The 20,886-nt window shown below is 42.7% G+C and overlaps 1 protein-coding gene and 1 long non-coding RNA gene across 4 annotated transcripts in view; one reads left to right on the top strand and one right to left on the bottom strand.

Moving 5' to 3' along the window:
- Window positions 1-1,257: 1,257 nt before the first annotated feature.
- On the bottom strand, window positions 1,258-3,001 carry LOC114555962 (uncharacterized). The gene is made up of 3 exons (XR_003692614.1): window positions 2,921-3,001; window positions 1,990-2,084; window positions 1,258-1,439 (listed from the first exon to the last, which is right to left on the bottom strand). It is a non-coding gene; the product is annotated as an uncharacterized LOC114555962 (long non-coding RNA).
- Window positions 3,002-3,667: 666 nt separating this feature from the next.
- The window catches only part of ptch1 (patched 1), a 67,825-nt gene continuing 50,606 nt past the window's right edge, over window positions 3,668-20,886 (top strand). For 2 of the 3 annotated variants that reach the window (XR_003692612.1, XM_028578730.1), the window contains exons 1-2: window positions 5,454-5,976; window positions 7,500-7,692. Coding sequence is in view for 2 of the 3 variants with exons in the window: in XM_028578730.1 (XP_028434531.1) it covers window positions 5,806-5,976; window positions 7,500-7,692 (364 nt within the window). In the remaining variant the exon portion in view is untranslated. Of the gene's footprint in view, window positions 3,842-5,453; window positions 5,977-7,499; window positions 7,693-20,886 lie in introns of those variants that run through there. The other variant, XM_028578731.1, reaches the window with a different exon arrangement.

Raw genomic sequence — 20,886 nt, 5'->3', positions numbered from 1 at the left:
TAGCTGCCGTTTGGTGAGTGTATTCAGACAGGCTTCTGTGATAATCATCCCAAAAACAATCCACGGAGCGGTGGTGGTGTGGCTATGTCCTCCAGAGGACAGGTCATGTCACGTCTTGAAGTGTATTCCCCCCTAAAAAAACAATAGTGCTGTAGTAGCTGTTAGCTGCTAGCTGCCCTCCGGTGAGTGTGTACAGCCAGATAGCTGTTAGCCGTTAGCTGCTAGCTGCCGTCCGGTGAGTGTATTCAGCCAGGCATCTGTGATAATCATCCCAATAAAAATCCACGGAGCGCCCGGTGGTGTGGCTATGTCCCCCAGTTACTGAAGGCTACCTTTAGCTTGTGCTTGGAGCAGCAAGTTCATCTGCCTGTTTCCCCTCTGTCTGTCAGTCTCGTTCTTTCCAACTCTTGAGGCTAGTTCTTCGTCTGTATACTCTGGTTCGAATAAATAAGGATGACCATCAAACATAAAAAGGCTCTTCCGTGTGTTGCATATCTGCTATATTCTTCATACTCCAAGCTTCTTCCGTTATAAACAACTCCGCTTTTCACTCTTCACACACACTACGCTCCAATCTGCAAATTACTGTTTACCTTTTTCTGCTACAACTGAATTCCCAGGAGACCGCGCAATGCAACAGCTAGGCTTCAGTAACGCTATTACTGTGCAAGCCACAGACATCGTTTATCCCGTTTCCATGTAGTTACATAGTCACTGATATGGTCATAACCACTACAGTGCTCAATTACCTATTTTGAGGGGGAAATAATCTAAACCTTTTACTGCAAAGGCATGATCTGTCCTATGCAGGATATCCACCAACCCACCGGGCGCTCCGTGGATTGTTATTGGGATGATTAGCACAGAAGCCTGTCTGAATACACTCACCAAATGGCAGCTAGCAGCTAACGGCTATCAGCTAGCAGGGCAAGCTAGCTACTGGCAGGATCGAGACAGGGACCAGGGTAGGTGAATTTAAACAATGTCTGAGTTGAAAACGCATCTTGTTGACACGTAAGGGCCCTGTTCTTGTGGCACAGACATATTAATTGCATTTTGTGTCTGTTAAGAGGCACAAAGGCACTCTAAAACTTGCCCCGAGCACTGCCGTTTTAGCTCAGGGGACGCTTGTAGTACGTAGCTGCAGCTTCTCCGTGTTACCTGTACTGATTCGGGTCGGGGTTTTTTCTATCGAAAGTACTTGCGTAGCTATAGCGATCAAGATTAACGTAAAAATTGGCCGGAATTCTCCTTTAAGTATACTCAAGCTTCTTGGAATACTCAAGTTTGAGAGCGTAGATCAATCCCATCAACAGCACACATGCCTTGGTTCGGTTTCCCTCCATTGCAATCAACACATCTGCTGTATGCTCCTTGGCTGCAGGATTATGGATCACAAGCACCTTCATGGTTTAGTCCATGTTGTCCTCATTTTCATCCTCCAGGTTAAAAAAAGAAACAAAAATATGCACTTTTAAGTTAAGGACAATAACAAGATACTATCCCAATACATTTATTGATCATGTTTTCTTGGTTAAGCCAAATCAATCCAAGTAGAGTCTGTTTTTAATAATCAGCACTTCAATACAATTCAGTGACAAATTAAAACTGTGACTTTATTGCCTATTTCTCACCTCAAATGTTTTTAAAACCCTATTTTAGTAACTGATTAGCAGTAATATGAGAGTTTGCATAAAGTAAGTTGGTTTAAAAACCTGCATTATTAATATAACCAAGTTACATTATGATTTTAATTGTGGATAGACCTCCTGCCTCATTACAAACTAAATTGACATTAGAAGGGGTGGCATGTCTGTGCCATAATGGTTGCTGTGCCAAGTATCCACAGTTTCTATGTACTATCTATCTATCTATCTATCTCTGTATATATGTATGTGTGATTGGTATTGGAAATTAAACCATTGTATCAGGGCAACCCTATGTGTAACCATGTGATACCTTGAATTGATTGATCATTTAATAACATACCTAGCAATCTTGGATGAGATCTTCTTGATGTTCCCCAAGGTACTCAATGAGGCGACAAACAACTGCATCCCTTTTTCTCTCTCGACACATCGGGACTGTGAATAGATGCATTTAGTGATTAACTTATTTCTACAAATTCTTTACACTTATTAGTGTATATATATATATACACACGCGCGCACACACACACACACACACACACACACACACACACACACACACACACACACACACACACACACACACACACCTCATTTACAGTGTATTTGTTTATTGTAGTTAGCGTATGCGTGTAACAGAGATTGACCGGTTGTTGCACTGCCCTCACGGTTGAGTTCACCCTTTTTTATCCACCCCTATCTCAATTATATTGTATATTAAATAACAAACGGATTTGGTCAGATAAAAGCTGAGTAAGCCTAACTTTGTGTAGCTAAGGTTGGCCTAAAATATATTTTCTCAAAAGCAGGTAATGTCGGGGCTTATCAATACTAGGTAACCTTACTTTATCTATCCAGCTACATAGCTAACTTACCTAGCTAACGTTAGCTAACATTACAGGTAATGTCACCTAACAGTTAGCTTACATTTGGAGCCTACATGATTCAGCCGTGAAAGCAATAACGTTATCGCTACATTGTGACACTGTCAAATGCCACGACAGGTAACGTTAGCTAGTTTGAAGAAACGTAACTAACATCTCTTCCAACAATCTCCACATTGCTACGTTTTAGTAACATTAGACACTAACGTTAGCCTTTCAACTTTGGCATTAGCTAGCTAGCTGGCACTCGGTAGCTTGCTAACTTTTAATGACAGACTGCCATTGAGTAACTTGTTAAAACCCTAGAGAAGCAAGCCGAATATACAATCTAAACCAACCATTAAATAAGTTTATTATACACAGAAACCTGTTAAAAAGGAATCTTACCTTAGCTAAACCGAACAGCTTGACTCCAGTGTCCCGCCAGTGAAACGATAGATCTTGGCCAAGAACCAGCACTGACGCATGTGCACTTTGAACTTATCATTTTGGGGTAGATTTTATTATATTTGCTTAGGCTGCAAATGTTACTGTTATAAAATATGTAATGTAGGTAGAATTTACCCATTATTGTATATTTGCTTACTGACTAATATATTTGCAGTAAAATTTAAACAATTTGCATGTGTTGTATTTACTACCCTCCAAAATCCGTTTTACAGTGTATGTCTGCAAGCTTCATCATGTTTTTAATGTACTTTTGTGTGCACATACTTCCAGTATTAACACAAATGTTGTATGTCTGAGCCATGTGTGCATGCCTTTAAAAGTATGCAAATGTGTTAATATTTCCATGCGTGTGTCTAAATGTTTGCATACACTCATTTGTGTACAATTGTGTGTGCACCTGTGCATGTACAGGTGTGTGAAATATTGTTGGACAGCATGTAAATCTGTGCTCTTTCTCTCTGAGTGTGTGTGTGTGTGTGTGTGTGTGTGTGTGTTGTGTGGTTGTGTGGTTGTGTGGTTGTGTGGTTGTCTAATTGAGTGACTGAGACACGGGATGCTGTTGTGCATGGGTTGGTACTGTTTACAATTTTGGGCTAATGACGTGACAGTCAGAGTCCTGCCTATGGAGCGAACGGGACCACCCACGTGGCCAAAAAGGAACTGCCATGTAATTGTGAGTGAACCTTCTCCGACGCAGAGCAGGATGCCTGCGACCAAGACGGATTACGATGCGCCTTTTTTTCCTCTTCTCAAAACGATAAAGCAGTTATTTTTATCATCATCATAACTGACACGTTTCGGACTCCACTCCATATCAAGGATTTCTTCTGAAAGCTCTCCCCACCTACACTGAAGATGGTAAGTGCGTGGCTGGTAGACGAGCCGCTGCTGAGCTCGGATGGCTCAGGTGTGAGGTGTGGGCTGCTGGTAGACTGATACTATGGTCCGTAAAGTGGCTACACGGCTACTTTTGTTTGGTTAATCCTGTTTTATTCTTCACATTCATCAAGACAGTTTAGTGGAGTTAAGTGAAGTAATATTTGCATTATTTTTCAAAGAAAAGTTGAAGTTTTTCTCCCATTGGTTCTACTTCACGACGGTTTTTAATTTGAGGTGACATTTAGGGAAACGTGTTGTTTTGAACAATGCTGATGTATATTTCTTTAACCCGACAAGCCTTTAAATTTTTGGTCATGCGCTTATTCTGTCTACAATTTGCCAAATGTTACGCATAGCCAAGTCTGCAGCACGACACTCGCTAAGTATGGTTATCTGATAATAGGTGCATAAGGAGACATTATCAGACAATATAGCCTATAGTCCGATATAGACGATTAATGGTGAAGATATTGATGAAATCCACAAAGTAGCCATTTGGCCCGTGTGGCTTCGTTTCAGATGTCAGATCGTTTAACATTGCATGCATTATTGGCAACAAAAAATTGGGCATTTTTCGCTGCAGCTGGTCTATGCGAAGTGTTTTTTTTTTTTTTTTTAACTAGATCTAGGCTACATCAACGCATTATTCTGATACTGTAACAGTGAATAACAACAAGCTTTATCAATAAAGTGGATACTACAGTTGATAAAGAGGATAAATAAGCATTCCCATGAGAAAAACCGCGTAAATCACAATTCTTTAATACAGCACACTGTGATTTAAAAAACAAACAGAAACATTTCACCCAGTTATTTGCCTTCAATAAGTGTGTCTAAAGATTATTCTGTTTTATCTTATACTGTAGCCTATGTTGTCTACATATTGAGATGTAGTTGGAGATGGACAAAACATTATTCAATAAAATCCAAAAATATTAAAGTTTTGGATTCATTCCTGTTATTTGCACAAACAGCTTAATACATGAATACAGCTTAATACATGAATAGCACGACTCAAAAGTTTAAATTGCACACTATAAAGACGAGCCTACATGTTATAGTGGGGCTGACATTATAGCGACAACATAGTGAAGGACCTCCCCTTGAACCGCTGTAATTTGAGGCTGAACTACCACCATCATGGTGGTGGGAAAAAAGAAAAAGACAAAACAGAATTAAAGTTAAAAAACTGCAGTTCTGATATTCCTCGGCCCACTTCCATCGCGCAGACCGTGTAGCTTGCCTCAGACTTCAGGTCCTCTCTTGGAAATGCTTCTTTTTTAGCGACAGGGCGCTGTGTGGAAACCCACAACACTGAACGCACCAAGCGGGTTTGGCTCTCAGCGAGCCTCCCCTGAAGTCGGAGATGCACACACATGAGGTCTCCCTGCCTGGGTGGTCTCTCTACTTTAGTGAGCTGTTGCTAAGCAGCTAATAATAGTCGTGTTTGCTGAGTAATTTTTGCCCTTCTGGAACCAATCAGATGCAAGAAAGTCCTGCAATCTGACAGCCCCAGAGGCGGGATCTCGAGTCTTTTTTTTCTTCTTTACACCCCTCCTCCTCCTCTGCCTCCAAATGGAGAGAGGTCTTTTTCCCCTCTTCTATTGAATCTCAGAGCTGGCCGTGACGCGCGGCCCATGGGAAGACCACATAGATCTCACCAGAATGCTTGTGTATGGGAATCACTTTGCGGACCTCGCTTTTTGAGAGAAACTTACTTTTTTAAGAGACACGGTGAATGCGGTGAAAGCGGTGGAGACCTCCGGATCGCGAAATGTTGGGATGGAAGGCGCAGACTTTGACTCGCCGTCTCCAACAGGAGTATGAAGTCCTACTTCACGGGTGTGAGATCTCCGAGAGTGAAACTGTGTTGCCTTGGGATATCGTTACACGCTTTCGGGGAAATAGTATAAAGTGGGAAACGGTCTCGCAGTCCAGGCAACATGGCCTCGGCTGCTAATGCGCCCTCCGAGCAGGAAAACCGAGACCCCGATCGGCCGAGGATAACGCGGAGGAACAGGGGGGACTATACCCGCAACACACCGCTGGATTTGGAGTATTTGCAGCGGCCGAGTTACTGCGATGCGGGCTTTGCTTTGGAGCAAATAACAGAGGTGCTTATTTCTCATCTTAACCGGGAGAGAGCTTTATGGTCTTTTAGTTTTATTGTATTCTCCGAAAAAAAGTGGCCAAACTATATCCAGTCGCTGCTAGGTAACGGGACGGGCTGGGCAGGGGGGCACAGGGGTAAGGCAAGGTTGGAGTGAGCAGAGGGTTGTTTTTGTTTTTATTTCATGCAACATTTCAACTCTTATGCAGCCGGCTGTTGGGATGTTAGGATGTGAAACAAAGTTGCATTTGCAAATGCACCCGCTCGATTGTTCCTAATACAACATCCCAACCTATAACGGTCTCGGACAAGGCAAAACATGCAGCTTTCACTGCCAGTCAACACTACCATTGACCGTTTCATCACAGCCAGTTTGACGTTTCTCTGCTAATGAGCTGCGTAAAAAGTGTTGGTGGCTAATTTGAAGGTTTGTATGACAGTAGTCTACATCTCAACTTGTGAGACTAGCGTAAAGAGAGAGGAGAAAGAAAAAAAAATCCATGTGGCTGCCCTCTTCCGTTCACAAATATTGTGAGTCCCCCTGTGATGGCTCCTCCACTCCCCGTGCAGGCCGGAACACACGGGCTGTCGGACGGGGAGTGGAGTTGTGTGTGTATGTGTGTGTGTGTGTGTGTGTGTGTGTGTTACAGTGCGCTACTTAAATGACAAATTGCACTACTCCCAAAAGCGATTACCTTCTGTTGGTAGGGAGCATATTGTATATCCTTTATTACACTTTAAGGTATTCTTTCAGTCTGATATTTTACAGGAGTATTATGCATCCAATGCAGGATTTGTAAGACCCTGTATGCTATATTTTGCATCTCTGTGTGAAATAAAGACACAGGGGAGGCTTATTATCAAAAGGTTACCTACTGTATAATTGTGTCTTGACAGCTATCTCTTTTTTATTTACTTCCATCCGCTCTGGATGTCCAGCTGCAAACCTATTTTGAAACCTAACAACACAAACCTGTGACACCTTATGTCAGTCTGTCTGTATTAGCATCTCCATAAATCATCGCTGTAGTAGCAAAATGACAGAAATGGATCAGCCTGTGTGTGTTGGTGACCTGTATGAGATGAAGATAGCTTATTTTTGCATGTCTCCTGCTAAGGTTACAGTTTATGTGTTACTGATATGACAGAACTTGTGGCTCTCGCTCTGGGGAGTGCTTCATGGTTTCTAGACTGTCCTCGGCAGATGTGTGTATTTCAATCAGCACAGGTTATCTGAGCGAGACAGTGAATGGGTTTTAGCATTTTGATCACAGCTCCCATTTCCCCCAGAGTCTTCATATTTGCAGTCTTAAAGTGAATCATAACAACTAGTCTTCTCAGATGAGGTTCCTTGGGTCAAATTGGGGGCCGTATTAGACTCAAACACATTTGGGACCCCCTGTGGTAGTCATTTCTTTGCCTGTTTAACGTCAAACCTTTTCTCTTAAACCCTGCAGATATAGCCATGTAATTACAGTGTTTTGTGTTTGAATTGACAGTAACATTAAGACTCTTGTCTCATTGTAGGGGAAGGCAACTGGGAGGAAAGCACCTCTATGGCTGAGAGCGAAGTTCCAGAGACTTTTATTTAGGCTGGGCTGTTACATACAAAAGAACTGCGGAAAGTTTTTGGTTGTGGGCCTCATGATTTTCGGAGCTTTTGCTGTGGGCTTAAGGGCAGCTAATTTGGAGACGGACGTGGAGAAACTCTGGGTAGAAGGTAAGACATTCTGATTTATTATTCAATCTTAATGTAAGATGCTGGGATTATTCATTATTGCAATGCTTTTTAAGCTATACATTTTGATATTGCATGTTTGGAACGGCATGGGGTGGTTTAGATTGGAAGAAGATAGGGTTGGTGGGTGCTACTAACCAAGCCAGGGGGATTGTTTATTGTTTAGGCCCTGGCAAGTGGCCAAGTGAAACTTGAAAAAAATAAATCCTCACATATTTGCAGCTTCTCAAACTATGTTAGATGCACCCACAAGCTGCGTAAGAGGTGACTGTAACTGCACTAAGAAGTAAGGTTGTAATTAAGTTCATAAGCAGCTTTTGGGGTCGAGAACATTTTTGTCAAAGCCGCCATTTTGTGAGAGTGTGTGTGTGTGTGTGTGTGTGTGTGTGTGAGTGTGTGTCTGCCTGCCCCCAGCAGTTGATTGCTCAGAGACTGTGTGTGGTCCCGTTTTGGACAGCTCTCAACTTTCCAAAAAGATTTGTCTCCGGCTGCAGGGAAAAAGCGGAGTGAGGACAGGAACTTGTGTTTGTGGAGTGGATAGGCCACTCACTTGTTGTCGTTTTTCAGAAACAACTTTATGAAGACTGAACATTTTTAAGGAAAAAACGGACTGTGCGTATGGATGGTGCTTTGGGGGGTAAGAGGAAGGGGCGCTTTTTTTTTCCCCTTTCCTTTGATCCGCATTCCTGCACTTAGGGCTAGAGTTGGCTGTAGGAGTCATGAATGGAGGAGCAGATTTTGCTGCTGAGAAACTGTATTTTTTTGCTCATGAAAAAAGAAACAAAATTGTACCTTTTCTGGTTTCATCCCATTTTAACTAACCTCCCACACATAAAAAAAAAAAAATGTATAGCTCATGAGATCAGTCATTAAAGCAGACTTGATTCCTACACAGATCAAACACCCCACCTCCTCCCCGGGTTGGCTGTTCTCTCCTTGCGTGCTGTTGCAGAGGTCTGACAGACAACGTGTTCCTCTAATCTGTGGCGCAGGCGCAGTTGGCAGCAGTTTAGGCAGAGGGGTGGCTCCTCAGTACAGGACTCCTGATTGTAGCCAGAGGAACACTTTGTTTTGACACCCTATTCACATGTCAGATCATAGTCATGTGTACTACGGTGAGGGGCAGCATATGAACCTGAATGTTATTACAGGGACCTGATAAAGCATGCTTTACTACTAAGTTGCTACAGACTGGCCTTAAGTGCTGAAATTGTCAATAAATCAACCATTTACTGGGAAACGCTAGGGCTGTGCGATATGGAGAAATACAGATATCACGATATTCTTGACCAAATACCTTGATATCGATATTGCGGCGATATTCCAGGGATGACAATTGGTGCTTTTAACAAAATATGTTCGAACTTAGATTTTAGATAAATAATCATCAGTAATGTGGACATAATGTCTAAGTGGGGAAAAGGCAAATAATAGAACAGCTTGAACAGTCTGGTAAGTTCAGAAAAGTACATCACTTTACTGTAATGCAGCCTTTAAAACCAGGAAAAGACAACACTTACTGTACGTCATATCGCAATATTATGATATCCAAAATCTAAGACGATATCTAGTCTCGTATCAAGATATATTGATATAATATTGATATATTGCCCAGCCCTAGGAAACGCTTCCTTGTGATAGTTGTCAATGTTTCCTGTTTCATATCATTGTAAATATCTTTTTTACCACAAAATAAGAAATTCAAGGACATCTCTTTTGAGCTCTGGCAACTTGTGATTCATATTTGTCTTTATTTACTCTTTGATGTCACACTATTAGCCTTCTGAGAACTCTTTTGGAAGTATAGTGTATTTAGCCATATTTTGGAAAATATTATTTGGAGCATTTAAGCATACAGGACAGCGGAGAAGTACATTATACTGCAGTTCTTTGAGTTTCTATGGATGTTTTGATACTTTTTGACACTTTTGGAAACTTGAAATACATTCTAACGGTTATGAATTCAAGCTTATTGCAGCTGCTTTGCTTCATGAAGCAGCAAACTGCGAACAGCCACGTTTAAAGTCTACAAGGGATGAAATGTCTCTTGCTCAAGAATATGTAGTTTGGTGGATGGATCTTTAGGAAGTTATTTATTGAGAAGCCTTCTTGTACCTTCTCAAATGTGAAGATTTGTTGCTTTTCTCTGAGTTTCCTATCATTACAAATACCCTTTTTGTGTATGTCAGACAAAATATATCAGTTCAGGCCCTGGTAACGTGTGACTAGTGTTTGCCATTATTCTTGTTTGTAGACAAAAAAAATAAATCTGGTATTAAAAAAATGATCCACCGGCCCGATTGTAAAGTTAGCTGACACAATTGGCATTACATCAAATTCACTGGCACATGACATGACTGATGATTAAATTGTAAGCTTTTCTTTTGGGCCTCATCTCCTATTTTGTCTTTCACTAAAGTTACACAAAAGAGTTTTGGTATTGTCAGAACAGGCTAGCTTTGACAGTTGAACCAAGTCTAGTGACCTTTGGTAGACAATCGACAACATGGTCTCACACTGGCTCATACTCACACTGAGAAAGAGACTGGGCTGTGGTGGTTTCCTAGGTCCCGGTATGTGAGGGGTTCCAGATGTTGATGGGGAGAGATCTGTTTGTTTAGATTAGACTGCACAGCTGAGGGATAGATTAGTTCTGCCTGGCCAGTGGAACGCTGTGCTGGGCCGTGCTGGGGGACTGGCCCATCGTCTGAGAGGAAAAAGAGGAGAGAGGACAGAGCGGCTGTTTATGTTTCATTTGGAACTGCCCCTCCGCAGGCGACCCATGGACGACCCCGCCTGGAAGCTGTGTGGCCTGTGGACGCACGCATTCACACACATACACTACACCCAGCTCATATTAGAGCTCTCAATTCCTCTACAATTGAATGCAGCCCCATTTTTTACATTTGTGATCTCATGCCGTGTCCGTCGTCACCTGCTTTCTGCTAGTGCCGAGTTCTACAGCGGAACACCATTAGCTGCGTACCGGAGCTGGCTAGTGTGTTTATCCTACACGCTGTCACGTGCTGCAGCTTTCGCAGTGATTGTCTCTTCTCACACAGTGCTCACTCAGCACTGTTTATAAACACTCAGACACAGGAAGTTCTGTTTATTAGACAAAGCGACAGAGACCAATTGTGAGTAAGACGCATGCCTGCACAAAGAGCTGATTGTGTAAAACCAGTGAGGATGTACGGGGGTTAGTGTTTTGCTAAACATTTAGGGAATGATAGTTTTAGTGAGTAATTAGTTTTCTTTTTTTTTTATTATTATTTTTCTCCTACGAGGACCACATTGAAATGATAGTGGCATGTATTCAGGGTAGACTGCATCCACACTGAAGATAAATGCTGTGTTTATATCCACTGTGGCGCTCACAGGAAATGATTGGCTCAAACAGGAAGTTGTAGTATTGTGGTCTCCTATCTTGCTCTCCCCACACACAAATGTGGCTCGCCACCCTCTGTGTGCTTTCATCAATGTCAGAACACATGCCTATTGGCCTCTGTTCGACTTCAGATACAGCCTCAGTTTTAAATGGCAGATGATTCCGGATGATCTTGCGATGATTACCTATAACTTACTTATAGGCTATAAGCCACGTTTAGGGAGCAGAGGCATAGAAGAGAGGAGTAAGACCCCTTTAGAGTTTCTCCTGGCCACACATGGAAAATGGAGCCATCCCTTGGCATTCTGGGTTAAGGCAAACATAGGCCAAATTGTAAAGAAAATAGCAGCGCCGCTTGCCTCTAATTAAAACAGTATCGCGTAAACAGTGGCCTTCCTGTTGGACGGCCCCTCACTCTTTAACTCTGTTTCTGTGCTGAGAGAGGAGCTGGAGCTGGATATGAGGCTGTGGTTACGTGGATGTGCTGATGGGTGAGAGAGGGTGCCGGCAGGAGAACATTTGGAAGTAGGGCTTTTGAAGCTAAAGCTCCGGGCAAGGGTTGAAGTTGAAACTGGGGTTTAAGCAGATGAGATGGAGCTGTACTGTAATCTGGGCTGAGTTGTGGTTAGCCTGTAGCTTTAGCATCAACTAAAGAGAGGATGGGGTTTGCAGCATTTCGAGGATGTCTTCTGTTTTCATCATGGACACAGAGATATGTGTGAGTGATTCAAGTTGAAATGAGTTTTTAGTCCCCAGATTTATGGCCTGGACTGGAGCATAGGGCTATGGATTGTAAGGCTACAGACTGAGGGGAGGCCCCAGGTCCCAGAGCGCTTTCTTAGGGGACATAAGTGTAGAGGGCAGGGGCCACGGGGCCCCTGGGACCCTGAGGTCATCTTGTAGAGGCCCCGCTATTTAAAACATCACTTGATACTCACCCTGTGGCCTGGGTGCAGAGTGAAGACTCACAGCAGAGTGTGTGTGTGTGCGTTGGTGGGGGGGGGAGAAATTCAGCAGAAGTCGCAGCTGTCACAAGGCATTGTTTGTGTCCTGTATATGTTCATGCGTGTACTTTCCTATGTATGCCTGTAGGAGTGCATCTCCTGAGCCAGATGTTGTTTGGAGACTATGCATTGTTCTCCTTTATCGGTATTTCATTTTATGAATTTGTGTTTTAACCTTTTGACATCTGTCCTCCAGCAGAGGGCAGTGAATCGGATCTCTGAATTACTGTACAGTATAATAATTTGAACTCAAACAAATATCCAACTTCCACATTAATGCAAACCATCACTCCTGCTGTAACGACAGAATATATGTTGAGGAATGACACGACAAAGAGGAGGCATTTCAAAGTCATACTCCCTGAATGTTCATTAGCTTGTTCCTGATATCAAATGGTTAAAATGGTGCCAATCCATGTTTGTGTGCATCCTCAGCCTGATTTAAGGTTTCAGAATTCACTCTAATAGGACCAACCTAATTTTTTTTTTAAAGCAACTCCCTCCCATGTCTGTTTTGTATCTAGTGTGATTAAGAGCTTAGTTGACAGAGTTGGTGGTTGTTTTGTTGTTTTGCTGGTAATGGCAGCGGAGAAGGGAGCGGTATAATGTTAAGTGCATGCGGAAGAAGCCTTGACATCCTTTCTTGTGGATGAAGATGAGGAGGAGGAGGAAGAAGAGTGCCCTGAATGTGGCGTCTCCTTTGAGCGGATTGTGGTTTGCATGATTGAATTATCCAGCTTTTGATGTGTATGGTAGCATGATACATGCATGGATGCACGCACACTTATACACACACATGCACATGCACACACACACACACACACACACACACACACACACACACACACACACACACACACACAATTTGGTTCTGTGAGTCACTAGGTGGTTGACCAGTACTGGCATGGCAGGCTATTTCGATGGGCCTCTCTTTGCTATTTTCTCTTCTTTATTTATCTGTTTTTCTCCTTTTTTCTCTCATTCTTTCACCCTGTCCCTCACACTCCATCTCCAACTGCTTTCATTCAGAGGCCACAGGCAATCAAACACACAAATGCGCCCACACCCAATATCTTTTGCTGGTTTGCACAGAATACACCACATAGAGTCATCTTTCAGTGCACACATGCACACTTTTGACATTTTCCAAACTGGACTCAATTAAGTTTGTGTTTATCAGTTCACTACAAACAGGATTAAACCTCTATAGAAGGAATAACATTCCAGCTTGTTGTGTTAAACTTTACGAGTTGATGAAAAGTGCAGGCTTGCTGGTGAGGGATTTAGTGTGGGGAAACATTGCGCCTCTGGTACTGTACACAGACTTACAACGCTGTTTTCTCAAGCTAGCTCTCCCTCATTTGAAAGCAGTTTTGTGTATATTACCCCTACCTGGCAAAAGTAAATTTGAAATAACTTATAAATTTGCTCGTTAACTGTGTGTTTGTGTGCGTGTGTGTGTGTGCGCGTGTGTGTGTGCACTGCTCTCAAGGCAAATGCACTTCCATTCACAAACGACATCCTGAGATGCCTCCAAGCTCTCTGTTTACATTTTGCATTCTTTTAGGCGCTCTTATTCAAAAACCAGAGCCCTGCAAATGACCGACCACAGGAGACTGCAGAGAGAATTACCCTCCCCCTCTACCTCCTTCTCTCTTTCTTTCTCTCCCTCTTTCTCTCTCTTTTTCTCTCTCTCTGTCTCTCTCTCTCTCTCTTCTTTTCCTCTCTGCCAGAAAGGTCTCTCTCTTTACCCAAGCCTCCTTCCCCCTCCTACCCCCCCTCCACCACCACCACTCCCCCATCCCTGGCTGGAGAGAGTGGCCTCAGAATGCCAGATGTATTACAGAGTGAGCCACGGCAATGTAAACACTCAGCCCTGCCATGAGAGCAGGGTGGTCTGGCCTCCCTCCTTCCCTCTCCTCCCCTACTCTCCTATCCCTCCCTCCCTCCCTCTTCCCCTTTCCTCTCTTCCCTCCCTCACAGCGCTGACTGCCAGAGGGGTGGAGAAAGTACAAAACAGCAGAGTGTGAGTGTGAGTGTGAGAGTGTGTGTGTGTGTGTGTGCGTGAGGGGGGAGACCGAGTGAGGGAAGAAGCAGGAGTATAGTAGCGGTAGTGTGTTTGTGTTTTGGCTGCAGTGCCTACCGTACACCAGGAGAGAGGTTGGAGTGTGGATTGATACTTTTCAGACTGCAGCGCAGATCATTTTTCATGCACATTCTATAAACCTCTCCAAATTCTGTGTGTCGTTAGAGTTTTTGAGCCCCTCTGGCACACATGGGTTACGTACGTAGCAGTATAGTTCATTGCAATTCCTACAGCATTCAGTCATAGAATCTGGCAACAACAGCAATTACACAAGTACCACACATGCACATGCAAGGCATAAAGATAAAGTGATATAAAACATTTCCTCTCTCAGATGATTGAGAGGTTTGGAGCTCCAGATTGAGTCAGTATGCATCAGAGTGAAATAGTCTCCTTTACTAAGACCGCCCTGCAAGTCTGACTGAAGCATGACGACATTGGTAACTTGTGACTCGACTGTTGTGTTATTAAGGGTGGCAACGCCTGATAGGTATTATTGTTTTTCTGTCATTGTCTCCCCGGTTTTCTGTTTCTGTTTTTCGGTTTCCGGTAGTTGTGTGAACAACATCCCATGCTGTATTTAGGCCAGATGCAGGATAACACATTTGTGGAGGAAAAATTTTTAATTAACATGCACACTGGATAGAAAAAGGCAAATCCTAAAACTTTGCCTTTCGGTGTAAGTTTAAAATATTCTTGCTGTGCAAATGTAGATTGAGCTTTGGTATCGCTTTGTCAGATCGTTAAGCTAGTTACAGCAGTATTTTTATGTTAAGCTGCTCTTGTCCATATTTTTTTTTTTATTAACAGTGGATCAAATGTCTGTGTAATGTGAAAAGAATAATTTAAGTGATTAAAACCACAGAGAATAATCACCCAACTCTGTAGTTCACATCAGCTCTATGGAGCGTTTTAGCGTCTTTCAGCTCATTGTTTTGGTTTACTCTCAGCAAACAATCTCTCATAAACCCACTGTACACTACACTAAGTTTGTGACTAACTGATGAAAATGGTGGAGCATTTAGCAGCAAAAGAGACAGACAAAACAGGTCTTTTTCAGACTGGAGCAATTGTCAAATTTCAAATGATAGGCTGCCGTAGTGACCATAACATTATATAAGTGTAAAGGAAACCATAAAAAGATGTGAAGAATTAAGTAACTGGAAAAGAAATATTGTTTAACCCCCTAACCCTAACACTCTAACCCTAACCCTTTCTTCCATTAACTCTCTCTCTGTGTCTTCTATCCCACACTTTGGAATGTGTGATTTTGGGATACCTGGAATCATGGGCCATCTTTCCAGGAAATGACTGAGAGATGGCTGGTTGAGATTGGCTGTTCAGGCTCATGTCACGGACTGTTATGGCTGGGCTGTGGGCCAATCACAGGAGAGTAAATGCAGCAGGGGGAGATCGCTCACTTGGCTTGCATTGGACAGGCACTGACAGGAGATACAGGATGAGCTGGAGTTGATGGAATAGTTGTTTTCTTTTTACAATTATTGTTTTAATGTCTCTTATTTTACTTAAATAAGTGTACTAAAAGAGTGAACTTTATGTGGAGAGTTTTGATAACTTTTACATCATTTACAGTGGCAATAGCATGTCCTCTTGGTCGAATACACGTATTAATACATAATTTGTCCGATGTGTTGGGTATTTCTACTTGAACCACTACACACGTGCATGCACATGCTACAAACACAGTATTTCAGTCAGCGTTTTCTTGTGCTACTACTCTTCCCATTGCTCTGTGAATCCATTGGCACGGAAAAGGTTTTTTTTGGGGTGGAGGTGGGGGGTTGGGAGGGGAGAGTGGAACCTGAATGAAGGCAGCAATGTGGAAGAATCTGCCCATTGAGGAGTGTGTGAATGTACACCTCGGGCCCAGGGGAAGCTGCATTGGGAGCCAGCCGACTGCTAAATACACCCATTTAAGGGGCTGCAGGGGCTGGACAGGTGATTAGCATAATCAGGGGCGAGGGGAGCCATACATATGGTAATGCTGGAGTTGGGGGGTGAGTGTTGGTGGTATGGCTGGGGGTCCGGACAGAGAGCAGGGGTTGGCAGCTGGGGTGTCACATTTATGTCAGGGGTCGGGGTGCTTAGGGGTGTGTAGCTGCATGAGGGGAGACTCGGCTACAGCTGCATGTCAGAGCACTCTCTGTTTCTCATCATCTCTTCCTCTCTGTTCTCTGTCATCCTCTCACTTTTTTCCTCTTCTTTTGTGGTCCCTCTACCTTGCTTGTTTTACCGCTCTTCTGTGTGCCCCCTCCTATTTGAAAGCTAAAAGGAGAGAGGGAAAGAGAGAGAGGGTGAGCAGGAGAGAGGGGGGCTCAACATGGGTCAGATAGGGTCTCTGCTCTCAGTGAGGCCTTTCATCACATATTTGTAGTTGTGTGCACACCAGCATTAGCCTGGTCCTACCAGACTCTCGCACCTTTTCATTTGTACAGAGAGTCTGGCCACTCTCCATTGACAAGTGTTAACTTCCTTGAAGACGGGTACTCTGTTGAAGTTTAAAACTATTGGATCTGCCCAGAGCCATTCTGGATCTGCCATAACCAATCGCTAACGTTTGGTTGTGTCTAGAGCTGGGCAATATATTGATATTATATCGATATTGTGATATGAGACTATATATCGTCTTAAATTTTGGATATCGTAATATCCTGATATGACATAAGTGTTGTCTTTTCCTGGTTTTAAAGGCTGCATTACAGTAAAGTGATGTCATTTTCTGAACTTATCAGACTGTTGTAACTGTTCTATCATTTGCCTTTACCCACTTAGTCATTATATCCACATTACTGATGATTATTTATCAAAAATCTCATTGTGTAAATATTTTGTGAAAGCACCAATAGTCAACACTACAATATCGGTAAAGATTTGGCCAGAGAAAACCCAAGAATATACCGCAAACATAACTGTGGCACATTGAATTTTGTTAACTAGCTATTGTTACATATTTTCATTGTTAGAAGTAATTCGCACATCTCATCTTCATAATATAATAAGGATATCTTCAGCCATGCCTCATGGCCGCAGAGAATAGTTTTGAGCAGGTCTATCAAGATGTACAGTTGCAGCAATAATATGAAGCAGCAGTTACTTGCTCAAAAAATCCAAGAAACAAAGACTGAGTGAGAGACAGAAGGAGTGACAGCAGATGGTAGAAGATAGAAGCAGACGAATGGTGGAGGAAGCCAACAGGTGGGTTCCTCTCAGTGATCAAAGCGCTGTCAGGGGATTGGCATTAGCAGCTGAGAAGGAGACAAACAGGAAGGAGGAGAAAAGAGGAGGTGGGGACGTGAGTTGGTGTGAGAAACTCTCCCTGAACAGACTGACCTGTAGCAGGGACTAAGCAAGGTCAAATGAGAGATATTTGAGAAAATTATGGAACGGTTTGTAACAAATGCATCTATAGCTGTGTCTACATTCACGTATTTTAATGCATATTTTGAAGTATCGTATAGAAAAGCTGAATGGAAACGACAAAATTTGATAAAACATTCTAAATTGCATCATATAGGTTTTTACACTTGCTTGAGTTGGTTTTTGCTTTTGTTGAAAAAGAGTAGATGCACTAAATGGTATATGGAAACGCCTTTGCCGAATAAGTTCTGACCTAGCGAACATTTAACTCACATTATTGATCAGCTGTTTCCGCTGTCTGCGTCTTTCCGGATATTCCCATAATGCCGTCTTCATCTCCGGACATCGTTAAACATGGCCAATACTAGCTGACATGAACAATTAAAACTTGCCCAACTGACCAAATTCCTGAAGACCTCTCTCCATTTTTCTCTCATAGATGGATTAGATGGCCAAGGTGACTTGTTTTGTTTCTGGTTAGCAACCTATACTTCTTCTGCTCTGTTTACTGGCAAATTACAGCCACGCGTAGCATATAGCGCCAATTTCTGACAGAACTATGCTGTAGCGAAGTTTATTCACTCCCAAACCAGTTGATGGAAACGCACTTATGTTATCCATTCTGTACATTTGTCTTTCATTGATAAATGTCTTAAGTAACAGCCTTAGCATAAGCGATTGTGTCAGATTTTCCAAATGAAAGCCCTGTGTTTGAGTTTTTCCTGTATGATGACATTTCTATCTAAACAATTACCTTATCTGAAAATGGTCACATGAAAACAGACATTAATAAAGTTTTTTTTTGTTTTTTTTATCCATTCTTGTATAATTTTCTTGTCTATAACATATAATAAATGTATAAAAACATATGCATAAAAGGAACATGTATTTTCATATTAGCATTGTTAAACTATCTTTTCAAGTAGCTTTTGGCTATTTTGCAGTGTTTGGGAATGGGTTTCAGATCACACCCTCATGTAGGTGTTCTGCAGAGAGCTGTGTAGTCCTCTTCATTTCCTCTGGCGGTATAGGGGGCTCAGGGTATGGGAGGTCGCTATAGACTTGGTGTCAGAGAGATGACCTGGTTTTGGTGGGCTTCCTCCTCACCACAGGGGGTCCCTGCTGAGAGGGGGCCTAATCCAGCTAATCCTTTCTATGCACACACACGCACACACACAAAGATGTGTTTAGCCACAAGCACATACATACAGTATATATACATGTATGCATGTATGCGGTCCCGGACAGATATTATAACCTCCGTTAAGTGCTGGTAAGAGTCACAGGGGCTTCAAACTAAAGGTTCTAGATCTGCTGAAAGGTCATTCCTGTTTCTGTTGGTGGGAGGTGAAATGTTTGGATATACAGTATGAGCAAGGTGTGTATGTGTGTGTTTTCATACAAGCATCACAGTTGTAGGAGTTGTTTGCCGCTGGTGCATGTTTTCCCTGAAAGTGAGGGATGCTTCCGTTGTCAGGAGTAAGAGTGTGTGCAAGGAGTGAGGCTATGCTGTTGTGTGTTGCATGGAAAAGAGAGAAAGTTGGCAAGGGGAAAGGGGGGTGGGCTGGCTTTGACAGAGGGGCAGGGCTGATTGCCACCATGATCTGGCCAATCACGGAGTAGAGCTGAATAGAGCAAAGAGAGAAAAAATGAGAGTATACAGATGAGGGGGAGTTCAGAACTGAAAGGAGGGAGGGGGTGATGTCAGTTCTTTAGAAACCTACTTTCCCTCCCTTCGTCCCCACCGCCCCCCCGTTCCCCTACTTTGAGAATAGGGGGGACCAGGGGTTAATGTTATGCAACACACTGAATACCCACACTGAGTACTCCAATACAGTGACCCACATAGGCCTGCTTCTCTTCTTCTTCTTCTTCTTCTTCTTCTTCTTCTTCTTCTTCTTCTTCTTCTTCTTCTTCTTCTCTCCTTTACTTCTTCCCTCCTCTCCTGTTCTCTTCTGTTCTCTTCTCACTTTGATTCTGTGTTGAGAAGTGCTTAGTTTAGGAGTGTTTTTGATCATTCACCAGGCAACGCACATATGCAGATATAACAGATGGCAGTACACACTAACACAGGTGTGTGAATTAGGTGGAGAGTAGTGCTGACATGATTGGTCAAATAATTTATTTAGGCCTGCAACTACTACATTTTTTTTTACGTTTTATCATTGATTAACCTGCAGATTCATTGGTCTATAAAATGTCCAACTTGACATATTGAAATTGCTTGTTGTCCAAAATCCAAGGTACCTAGTTAATTATCACAGAAGATTAAAGGTCCCATGACATGGTGCTCTTTGGATGCTTTTATATAGAGCTTAGTGGTCCCCTAATACTGTATCTGAAGTCTCTTTCCCAAAATTCAGCCTTGGTGCAGAATTACAGCCACTATAGCCAGTCCCACAATGAGCTTTCCTTAGTATGTGCCATTTCTGTGTCTGTAGCTATTGAGGAGGAGAGGGGGGGGGGGGGGGGGGGGGGGGGGGGGGGCAAGGTGGAGGTGTGGCCTTGACCAACTTGGTCAACTTTGCTTGTTTGAAAGCCATGATGTCTCTCTCTGATGTTTGGGCCAAATTCTCTGGGCGGGCAAAGCAGAGAAAGGGAGGTAACCTTGCTCCTTATGACATCATAAGGAGAAGATTCCAGATTGGCCCATTTGAGCTTTCATTTTCTCAAAGGCAGAGAAGGATACCCAGGGCTCGGTTTACACCTATCGCCATTTCTAGCCACTGGGGGACCATAGGCAGGCTGAGGGAACGCATATTAATGTTAAAAAATCTCATAAAGTGACATTTTCATGCCATGGGACCTTTAAGAAGACCCGCAAAAGTTAACATTTGAGAAACCAGTGACATTTTCTAATTTACGGTTAAAGAACAACTCCAACAATTCCCAATTATCTTCAATTGATGCTGAGTGCTTTGCTGTTGATCGACTTATCGGTTAATAGACCATATGTTCTAGCTGTAAATCAGTTTGTCAATTGATGACGTTTGAAGTTTGAAAATGTAATTAATGAATAATCGATTGATATCATTCAAATCATTTATTATGTTGAGCATGTTTAAGGCCTCACTTTGGGCTGTGGTAACATCAGATGGGTATTATCTCAATGAATAACCAAAAGAATAATCAACAATTAAAGCAAATTTGGTTGAAAGAAAAGCGAATGATGGATAGAACAAGGAAGAGAAAGGAAGTGAGTGAGAAACGGCGCTGGTTTGGAAAGCATTTGAAAGTCAGTGACACTTTGTTTTAGGTCACAGCAGCTGAGCCTGGAGCAGGACACCTTCAAGATATCAACACGTCGGGGTCAACCAGTT

The sequence above is a fragment of the Perca flavescens genome, chromosome 5 (assembly GCF_004354835.1).
Source record: "Perca flavescens isolate YP-PL-M2 chromosome 5, PFLA_1.0, whole genome shotgun sequence".
Lineage (NCBI taxonomy): Eukaryota > Metazoa > Chordata > Actinopteri > Perciformes > Percidae > Perca > Perca flavescens.
Note: the sequence above shows the minus strand (reverse complement) of the source record. Positions and strands in the feature narration are given on the sequence as shown.